Source organism: Cervus canadensis, chromosome 29 (assembly GCF_019320065.1).
Source record: "Cervus canadensis isolate Bull #8, Minnesota chromosome 29, ASM1932006v1, whole genome shotgun sequence".
NCBI classification, from domain to species: Eukaryota; Metazoa; Chordata; class Mammalia; order Artiodactyla; family Cervidae; genus Cervus; species Cervus canadensis.
In genome coordinates this window covers 39475841-39486934 of record NC_057414.1, presented here as the reverse complement: position 1 = coordinate 39486934, position 11094 = coordinate 39475841, and the positions used below count along the sequence as shown (strand labels likewise).

The 11094-nt window shown below is 47.5% G+C and overlaps 1 protein-coding gene across 4 annotated transcripts in view; it reads left to right on the top strand.

Annotated features, from left to right (window-relative positions):
* Positions 1 to 3114: 3114 nt before the first annotated feature.
* Positions 3115 to 11094, top strand: part of LOC122431107 (phospholipase A and acyltransferase 3) — a 31347-nt gene continuing 23367 nt past the window's right edge. The window contains exons 1-2 of one of the 4 annotated variants that reach the window (XM_043452185.1): positions 3115 to 3225; positions 3652 to 3729. In XM_043452185.1, coding sequence (XP_043308120.1) covers positions 3715 to 3729 — 15 coding nt within the window. In that variant the 5' untranslated portion in view covers positions 3115 to 3225; positions 3652 to 3714. Of the gene's footprint in view, positions 3226 to 3250; positions 3439 to 3467; positions 3519 to 3651; positions 3730 to 11094 lie in introns of those variants that run through there. The other 3 variants (XM_043452184.1, XM_043452186.1, XM_043452187.1) reach the window with 3 other exon arrangements.

Here is an 11094-nt window from a genome sequence, read left to right as displayed (position 1 = left end):
CAGAGGAGAGAGGCTTTTTGACCCATTGCCTATTACAAGGTGTGTGTGTATTTTATATACATACAAACCTCCATCCTAGAGGAAGATTCTGACTGGTCTGCCTTGGGTCATATGCTCTTTCCAGGGTCCCTGGCTGCCTTGAGGGCTGGGGCATGATAGAGAGCCAGACGTAGGTCACATGTGTCCCTACTCAGGGTGATGGGGGGGGTACTGTGACTCGTGGCTCCACCAGAACCAAGCAAAGTCACCAAATGAGAGAATGCTGGCCAGAAGCGAACGTCCTCTGCAGTTGTCAGTTCCCCAGACTGGCCATTTAGTGGAAAGAGAGCCTGGAACATCTCGGGAATGTGCTTTTAAGGGGAAATAGAGGTGGTTATGCCGCACATTTACTAGTGGAAGCTCTGCAGGGCCTCTCAATAGGGGTTTATTCTCACCTCTTCAGTAGGGTTTGAGGGGTTGCAGACCTAGGCAATTCATGAGGAAGTTACACTTCACCTTCCTTTCCTAAAAGCCTGATTTTTCTGGTCAAAGCAATCTGTCAGTCAGTGTACTGACATCGCCTTCCCCGAGTGACCTGGATACAGATCAAAAGCCTATTCACTTGGCTGGTGGGGTACCTTTCCTCTGAGGAGCGATCTGGTTTGGAGTTGCTGTTTCACATCAGAGCTTTCATGTTGTCACATAATGCTCTGTGGCTTCTGCTCCCTTAAATGCAGTTTGTCTGCCCACACTTCCTCCCCTCTCTTGCTCTCCTCTTGCCCTGGCCCTTGCTTCTCATACCTGCCCCACCTGCTCAGAATCCCTGCAGGGTCTTTTAGGTCTGCTCTGCGTGTTGTTCTGTAGTTGCCAAGTCCTGTCTGACTCTGTGACCCTGTGGACTGTACCCCACCAGGCTCCTCTGTCCATGGGGTCTCCCAGGCAAGAATACTGGAGTGGGTTGCCATTTCCTCTTCTGGGGGATCTTCCCCACCCAGGGACTGAACCCACATCTGCATTGCAGTGGATTTGTGATTGCTGAGTCACCAGGGAAGCCCTCTTGGCATGTAACCTTGTGCCGTTTCCTCCCTGTTTCGTGGTTACTCCTTCCTCAGAGACAGCACAACAATGGATTCTCCTGGAGGAGAACCCTCAGCAGGCAGAGAAAGGAGAGATGGCAAGTAATGAAAAATTAATATTTTCCACCTGTCACAAGAAGGATGGGCCTCCATAGCTGTGGCTGCAGAAAAGACCGGAAGAGGCTTCGCAGGCAGATAGCAGTTTGATCCTGGCTGTTTTGAACTTGGCCATCCCCTCACATCATGGTGATGGACTTGGAATGGGGCTTAAGGACAGACTGCCTTGCTGATGATGGTGGTGGCAACACGTGGTAGCTTCTCTTGGGGACTTCCCTATAGAGCTCCACCTTTGAGAGCTGTGTGAAAGGTGAAATCAAACTTTCTGACATCCCTGCCCCTCAGCAGGGATGTTTTTCCTGGCACAGTCACAGGGGGAAAAGAAAAAAGAAAGTAAAAAAAGTGACATCTGGGCTGATTGAAAGCAAAGATTAAGGAGAGGCAGGAATAGGTGTGGTTTCCTCAAAACCAAAACTTGCCATTCTGGGTTTGGACGGCCTTACAGATAATCTCTTGCTCAATACACATAATACGATTTGTTGGGTGAGTAGTATGCACATAAAACTTTGGTGTTTATTTCAGTGCCTCTGACCTCCTTGCTGGGAAGCTGGTTTGTGGATAAGCATGTACTTTTCCTCCTAACAACAGCCAAGAGGTCCCCAGTAAGGACTTGCCCCAGGCCAGACATCAGGCTCCCACTTTATATATATGCCCGGCTTCATCTGTTGCTCTCCCTTTGGGGAATGCATTTTTGTTGTTACATTGTGTACATGCTCAGTCCTGTCAGACTCTCTGCAACCCCATGGACTATAGCCCACCAGGCTCCTCTGTCCATGGAGTTTTCCAGGTAAGAATATTGAAGTGGGTAGCCATTCCCTACTCCAGGGCACCCAGGTATCGAACCCATATCTCCTGCATCTGCGTCGGCAGGTGGATTCTTTACCACTTGAGCCACCTGAGACGCCTATCTGACAGCAAAGCCGTATATGTTTTTATACATTATCTTACATCTTGTACAATATCACCACCACCCAGTTTGCAGATGAACAAACTGAGGCTCAGAGAGGGAAGGGTGCTCTTGACCCTGTAGGTTCAGGATTTGGCCAACGGGTCCTGATTCCAAGCTCAGTGCCAGCAGCGAAGGGTCAGGAAATAGTGATATACCGGAACTGCTTTTACCCCTGCAGAGCCACAGCCCGGTGCACAAGAAGGGCTTGTGTTTGGTCATTCATTCCTTCATCCGTGAAATGCCTACCATGTGCCAGGTTGGTGCCAGATTTGGGGGATATCTGATGGCTTGGGACCCAATAGTTAAAAAATACTTTCTGCTAGGCCCTTGCCTTTAAATGGCTTTAAAAATTAATATACAACCCCCCATTATCCTAGGAGGATGTGTTCCAACATCCCCAGCGAATGCCCCAAACCGGAAGTCCGAAACCCTAAAATAACCTCAGCTTATCCATAATTCTGTCTCCCCTTATTTTTTTACCCAGCAGAGGGCAGATAGAGAACTCGTGGATAACGGGGGTGTAAGACCGTGATGCTGGGAGGGATTGGGGGCAGGAGGAGAAGAGGACGACAGAGGATGAGATGGCTGGATGGCATCACCGACTCGATGGGCATGAGTTTGAGTAAACTCCGGGAGTTTGTGATGGACAGGGAGGCCTGGCGTGCTGCGATTCATGGGGTCGCAAAGAGTCGGACACGACTGAGCGACTGAACTGAACTGACTGACGGTAGTTTTAAACTACAGGATAAGCCCACTTGAGGGGATGAGCAAATTGATTACACTGCAGTGCGGTATGTATAGATAGGTATACGAGATCTTAAACTACTGAGGGTGGGGGAGCCCCTAGGTGGTTTCAGGGGGCTCCTCTGCTTAGGGGAGGGTGTGCGGAGAAGGTTCGGGGTGAGCGGAAAGCATCCTGGCCTGACTGCCCCAGAGGCCCCCTGGGGCGTGGAGCTCTGCGAGGCTCTAATTAGTCACACGGGGAGTGGCCGAGTGACCTCACGCTGACCTGCCCTCTGCGGCCATTTAACTGGTTCCCTTCTTGGTGGATACCGCTACTGCCTTCCACGTTCGCGAGGTGGGTGGAGCGGTACTTCCAAGCTCGTAAGGAGGGTGAGACGCTTGGGGTGGCTCTCCCGGTGTCCCAGGCTGTGTGGGGGATGGAGAACTTGGGTGAGACTGGAGTAAACAAATTAGTTCGGTTTAGCTGAGCACGCGCGCGCGCGCGGCGCCGCGGACTTTCTGGGGCGCGGCCGCCGGGGCAAGTGACACCGATCGCGCTCCCCGCCGCTGCACCGCCAGCCTCTCCGGTATCAGGTGAACCTTCCTGCCCGCCTTGCGAGGGTTCATGGCCAGGTGCCGGGGCTAGGAGGGGGCCGGCAAGGAACTGGAACTGAGTGAGCGGGTCGTTGCCGGAGAATTTGGAGATCAACTGGGCACGATCTCCTCCGCCAGAAGCCACTGGCCCCTGGGGTCTTGGGGACGCGGTTTCTTATTGCTGACGGTGACTCCCCCTCCCTCCTGCCTCAGGCATTTACACAGCTGATCAAGTCAACTCGAGACTGAAATCGAGGGCCCCCATCACCCAGGAAGATGCGTGCACCGTTTGTAAGTAAGGCAGGCGGGTGTGGGCTGGGGGTGGGGGCCGTGTTTGGGCGGGTCTGAGTCATCAGAGAACCGGTCCTTGAGGATGTGCGGGCCACACCTCCATTGGCCGGTGGGCTTCAGGCGGGAGACGGTCAGTGGTTAGAGCTGTCTTAGTGTGAGTACTTGTGTGGGTAGGTCCTGTTTGCCTGAGACAGGAGCAGGGCCAACCGGAGCTGGGAGGCAGCGAGGACAGACTTGCTCCGCCTAGGTCCTGTCTGCCTTCCTGAGTCAGAGCAGAGCGCCTGGAAGGGCCCCTGGAGCACAGAGTCTGGGGCTGCACCTGATGCAAACCCCCCGCTCCCCGCCACCGCCTGGATTTGACCACAGGGGCGTTTTTCTGGCCTCGGCTGAGACACTTCATGGCGCCCTGCCGGCAGTTTACCAACTTTCACTTTCCCAATTTCTGATCTGTGATGTGGTTCAGAAATCATAAAGGGGCTTAGCATATGCTTCCTTTCAACCTAGCAGGACCCTCTGCAGAGAGGTTCGAGCCTGGCTTTTGAGGAAGACACCCCTGGGATAATGTTCACGATCGTGTTCCCTAGCTGGGGCACTTTGATCATGTTTCCAATCCCACAGTGACGATTATGTGACTTAATACTTCTGAAGTGCTCAGAACAGTGCTTCGCAGACATATTAAGTGCTCACCTGTAATTCATTGTTGTGATTATGATTATTGTTTAATCCGTGTAAAGAGCTTAAGGCAGCGCCTGGTATTAGGGTGTACCTGGCATATTTGATGCTGGGAGTGGTCTTTTAAAAACATTCCTCTTCCTTATCTAACAACACTATTTTCAGTAATAATCATGAAATAAATATTAGTAATGGCCGGAAAGTAAACACAGTAAAGCTGCTTCTGTTGAGCTTTGTATATGAAATCATGCCAGTGAAAAACTAAAAATTGTAAAGTAGGGTAGATGTTATAGAGAAAAATAGAAGTAATGGGTTAATAGTTTTTAGTTGCATTAATGTAATTTAGAAGAAAACTTGTTCTTATAGTTAGGTTGGTTATAGTCATGAATAATGACAACATTACAGTTTCTGTTTTGGAACTTTTTCTGAAAAGTTGTCCTTGACTTTGACAAAACTGATCTTCTTTGCATATGCAGCTCTCAGTAGAGGCAGACTTGTCAATATATCTTGGCTCACAGTTGATTGAAGAACAGCTTTTATTAATTTCGAAAGTTTCTCTCATATGAAACAACAGATATACAAATAGGAAAAGCCTTAAACATTAGAATCGGTTTGTCAGAGATTCATAAAAATCCCATTTTGTATTAAATTCCAGAAACTGAAATGCTGCCTATATCTTAAAAAATTAATTTTAGTGGCTTTTATTTTTAATTTTATTTATGTTTGTTGATCTCTAGGTTTTTTGTTTGTTTTGTTTTTTGTCTGTGCCATTCAGCTTGCAGGATTTAATTCCCTGACCAGGGGTAGAACTCAGGCTCTAGGCAGTGAGATCAGGGAGTCCTAAGCACTGGACTGCTAGGGAATTTCTGATTTTTTATTTTTATTTTTAAAATTTATTTTATTGGCATATAGTTGATTTACAATGTTAATTTCTGCTGAACGGCACAGTGATTCAGTTATATATATGTATATACACACATATATATTCTTTTTAATGTTTTTTCCATTATAATTTATCACAGGATATTAACTATAGTTCCCTGTGCTATACAGTAGGACTTTGTTGTTTATCCATTCAAAGGCTTTAAAATATATCCACATTTAAAACATTTTGACTAAAACATCTTCACCAGAAAATCCATCATAAGTTTTTAATTTATTTGGTAAAATTCTCCCAAGTTTTTCTTCTTTGGCAAAAGTCAGAGAAAATGGCTGAATGATGGTGAACTTTGACATTTATTTAATCCATTGCTTTAGAATGAGAGTTTAGTTCCCAGTGAAATTGATTCAGACTTTCAAACACTTCTCTTTTAATCTCTTTTCTTCTGGTGCTGGGAGCACAGACTTCTGTTTAAACATAGGAAAATGTAGGGAGGGATTGGTAGCCCAAACTGTCCTGAAAGTGAACTCGAACCATTCTGAGCCATTCAGAACTTCCTGCTGAAGCAGACACATGGAGCTGAGTCTGTGTGTGTTGGAGGTTCACTGTATAGCTAGGTGTTCTCTGATTAGACTTCCACATAGAAAACTAAGCTTTTCAAAGAACAGGAATGTGTGCTAACGTAAAGCTCGCATACATGTTATTAAATCTCGGCAGGAATCGCATGAGTTAGAACTTAGACCATTATCACTGATACTGTTTAAAAGTGTTGGCATATGGTGAGAATAAACAGCAGATGGATTCTTGGTATGTCTTATTGTTTTAAAATTCTCTACGGACAACTCTCGCCTCTTTGTCTGCACCGGAGGATGGGTGCACTTTCCCACTCTGTGTATGCCACGGCCTGGCTCTTGTGTGTGTGTGTGCGCGCACTTTGTCGTGTCCGACTCTTTGCAACTGCGTGGACTGTAGCCTGCCAGGCTCCTCTGTCCAGGGGATTTCCCAGGCAAGAATACTGGAGTGGGTTGCTGTTCCCTTCTCCAGGGGATCTTCCCAACCCAGGGATCAAACCCACATCTCCTGTATGACGGATTCTGCCACTGAGCCACCTGGGAAGCCTGGCTCTTAAGACTTGACAACTGTAGTTATTCTGATAGAGCTCCCTGGATCTCCCGGGGTTGGAGAGGCTGCATATCTACCATATGGGCCCACATGTCTCCAAGCCCTTTAGTCCAGCCCAAGGCCTCCAGGTCAGTGCCACTGTGTTCTATTAATACATTTGCTTAGGACGCGTGGTCCAAGAGCTTTGCCTTCCCTTCTGCATGCACCCTGTCCTTAAACCCGTGGCTTGTTGAGCAGCTGCTGCTGGGTAAGTGAAGATCCAAAGGGCATCTGAGGCTCCAGATACACAGAAATTTTTTAAAAAATTTATTTCAAGCTGGAGGACAATTGCTTTATAGTGTTGGTTTCTGCTGTAAAACAACACAAATCCGCTATAAGTATACACACACATCCCCTCCCTCTGGAGCCTCTCTCTCACCCCCACTCCCATCCCACCTTCTAGGTTATCACAGAGCCCTGAGCTGAGTTCCCTGCGCTACAGAACTGCTTCCTGCCAGCTTTCTATTTTACACGTGGTACTGTACGTCTGTCAGTGGTACTCTCTCAATTCATCCCACCCTCGCCTTCCCCTCCTGTGTCCACGAGTCTGTTCTCTACATCTGCATCTCTATACCTGCCTGCAGATATGCAGAAATTGATGGGCCTGCTCTGGGCTCTGACTTGAGACTCTCTTATGGACCTCTTCACAACCCTCGAGGTTTGCCTGACATCCTGACAGATCTCTGTGGAGCTAGTTATGGTGCAAAGGGGAGGAGGGAGAAGTGGATGCTTCAGGCAGGGCAGGGGTTCATCTGCACCGTGGAGGGGCTTGAGCAGGAAGCAGAGCGTTCCTCTAGCCCACAAACCTCTGCTGAGGACGTTGTATGTGCCTGGCGGGCGGGGCAGGGAAGCCGATCGCTCCTTTCCTGGGGGCTCAGCCCGACAATTATAGTCATCATTATAGATACACCAAGCTGTGGCTGATAAACACTCTGCTGGGAAGTCAGGGGGAGGCGCTGAGGAGGCGGAGACATGAAGGATGAGTAGGAATTTGCTAGCAAACAGTCAAGGGCCTTGTAGGCCTAGAACACAGTGAAGCAGAGGCAAAACTCACCGTGGGGGTGGTGAGCCGATGTCAGAAGCTTCGTGTGAATTACTGGGTACAGCGAAGAGAACTTGGCCTTTGGGTTCAGGAAGACCTGTAGTGTAATCCTGGCATCACTTCTTTTCAAAAATAATTTAGTTAATGAATTTAGTTTTGTCTGTGCTGGGTCTTCGGTGCTGCGTGGACTTTTCTCTAGTTGTGGCGAGTGGGGCCTGGTCTTCAGTTGCAGTTCGCTCCTTATTGCTTCTTGTTGCAGAGCATCGGCTCTAGGGCAGGCGGGCTTCAGAAGTTGAGGCTCCTGGGCTCTAGAACACAGGCTCAGCAGCTGTGGGGCACGGGCTTAGTAGCTCTATGGCATGTAGGATCTTCCCGGATCAGGGATTGAACCCGTGTCTCCTGCATTGGCAGGCGATTCTTTACCGCTGAGCCAGCATGGAAGCCCCCTGGCCCCACTTCTCAGGAGTTCTCTTGGGCAAGTTACTTCCCATCTCTGAGCTGTTTTCTGGTGGTTAAAACGGGGCTGCTGTAAGGATTCCAAGTAACTTGTGAAAACCACGAGGGGTGCCTGGTGGCAGCGGTGGTGGTTCCCAGATGAGTTCAGGGGAAGTCCTGGTTCCTGTGGGCTGACGTTCAACACATGGGACAGGTTTGGGGCTTGTGGAGGGTCAAGAGCCTGGGAAGGTGGATGAGTTTTGCCTCCTTTTTCCAGGATGCCCATGACCTTTGGGTTGCTGGGGCTGGACTGGTGCCTGATTGGAGCTGCCACTGCCCCTCTCCCAGAGGCTGGGAGGGAAGAGGTGATGAGTCAACCCAGTCCCTCCTCTACCTTCTTGCTGAGCCTGAAACTGGGGAGTCTGGTCTCCCCCTTCACCCAGTTCCCTGCACCCACTCAAGCCTGGGGCATGAGTTTGGGACTTTCTAACAGGTGTTAAGTGGATTTTAGAGTTCTCACTCCCATTATCTCATTATTCCTGACACAAACTCTGCTGGAGAAGCTCAGAGAGGTTAAGTGATTCCTGAAGGTCACACAGCAATAGAGCAAAGGGGCCTCAGTCTTAGGTGGACTGGGTTCTGCTTCTGAAAACGCAGTCTCAGACAGACAGTATTGAGGGTGGGCTCCTCCGGGGCTTCTTTTCTCCCTAAAGTCTTTGCATCAAAACTCCCAACTCTACCGGCAAAGTCCGTTCTTAGCACCCTCCCCGGACTTGAGGGTTTTGCTTTTGTTTTGAATTACGTGCCTCTCGCGGGTTTCCCCAGAGTATCAGAAATGGAGTGGGTGAGATGAGGGATTTCCACACTCACCACAGCATGTGATTTGGGAACAAAGAGAACTTGCTCTCAGGCTGGGTTTCACAACCTCCAGAGTGTCTCCAGTTGGTCCTGGAGCTGTCTGCGAACCTTCCAAATCAAGAATAATAAAAACACCCCCAAGAACAGTGGCAGCAAAAACTGCCATTTACAGAACACTACCTATTTGCCAGGGCTTCCCAGGTGGCACTAGTGGTAAAGAACCCACCTGCCAATGCAGGAGACACATGTTCTACCCTGAGTCAGGAGATCCCCTGGAGAAGGGCATCACAACCCACTCCAGTATTCTTTTTTTAAAAAAATTAATTTGTTTATTTTAATTGGAGGCTAGTTCCTTTACAATACTGTGGTGGTTTTTGCCATACATTGACATGAATCAGTCATGGGTGTACATCCGGAACCCCCCTCCCACCTCCCTCCCCATCCCATCCCTCAGGGTTGTCCCAGTGTACCGGTTTTGAGTGCCCTGTTTCATGCATCGAACTTGGACTGGTCATCTGTTTCACATATGATAATATACATGTTTCAAAGCTATTCTCTCAAATCATCCCACCCTCACCTTCTCCCACAGAGTCAAAAAGTTTGTTCTTTATATCTGTGTCTCTTTTGCTGTCTTGCATATGGAGTCATTGTTACCGTCTTTCTAAATTCCATATATATGCGTTAATATACTGTATTGCTGTTTTTCTTTCTGACTTACATCACTCTGTATAATAGGCTCCAGTTCCAGTTTCATCCACCTCATTAGAACTGACTCAAATGCATTCTTTTTTTTTTTTTTTTTAAACATTTATTTTTATTCATTTGGCTGCATAGAGTCTTAGTTGTGGCATGTGGGATCTAGTTCCCTGACCAGGGATCGAACCCAGCCCCCCTGTCTCAGGAGCGCAGAGTCTTAGCCACTGGACCACCAGGGAATTCCCGGAAATGCATTCTTTTTAATAGCTGAGTAATATTCCATTGTGAATATGTACCACAACTTCCTTATCCATTCGTCTGCTGATGGACATCTAGGTTGCTTCCGTGTCCTAGCTATTGTAAACAGTGCTGCGATGAACATTGGGGTACATGTGTCTCTTTCAATTCCCACTCCAGTGTTCTTGCCTGGAGGATCCCATGGACAGAGGAGGCTGGCGGGGTACAGTCCATGGGGTCGCAAAGAGCCAAACACTACTGCAGCGACTGAGCAGACCCCTATGTACCAGGTAGTGTTTGCTTCACAGATACTAACTTATGTGATCATCAGGACAGTCTCCTGAATCCTGTGCTGTAATTACCCTTATCTTAGAGCTGAGGGAGCTGAGGCTGGGAGTTAGGTAACATGCCCAAGGCCACTCAGCTAATAAGTAGTACAGCTAGAATTTGAACCCTGGCTATGTGGCTTCGGCGCCCCACGGCTGTAATCAGTATGCAGTTTCTAAAAACCAAATGCATCCTGATTTAAACACAGCAGTCATGCTCACTAGCCTACTTTCTGTATTTTTTTGTACACCTGAAATATTTCATTTAAAAAAAAACCCAATATTGACAGCCTCTTCAATAAATGGTGCTGGGAAAACTGGACAGCTACATGTAAAAGAATGAAATTAGAACACTTCCTAACACCATACACAAAGATAAACTCAAAATGGATTAAAGACCTAAATGTAAGACCAGAAACTATAAAACTCTTAGAGGAAGACATAGGTAGAACACTCAGGGACATAAATCAAAGCAAGATCCTCTATGACCCACCTCCTAGAGTAATGGAAATAAAAGCAAAAGTAAACAAGTGGGACCTGATTAACTTAAAAGCTTTTGCACAGCAAAGGAAATTATAAGCAAGGTGAAAAGACAACCCTCAGAATGGGAGAAAATAATAGCAAATGAAACAACTGATAAAGGATTAACTTCCAAAATATACAAACAGCTCATACAACCCAATACCAGAAAAACAAACAACCCAATCAAAAAGTGGGAAAAAGACTTAGACATTTCTCCAAAGAAGACATACAGATGGCTAACACATGAAAAACACATGAAAAATGCTCAACATCACTCATTATTAGAGAAATGCAAATCACAACTATAATGAAATGTCACCTCACACTGGTCAGAATGGCCCTCATCAAAAAGTCTACAAACAATAAATGCTGGAGAGAGTGTGGAGAGAAGGGAATGCTCATGCACTATTGGTGGGAATGTAAATTGATAGAGCCACTATGGAAGACGGTATGGAGATTCCTTAAAAAACTAGGAATAAAACCACCATATAACCCAGCAATCCCAATCCTAGGCATATGCCCTGAAGAAACCAAAA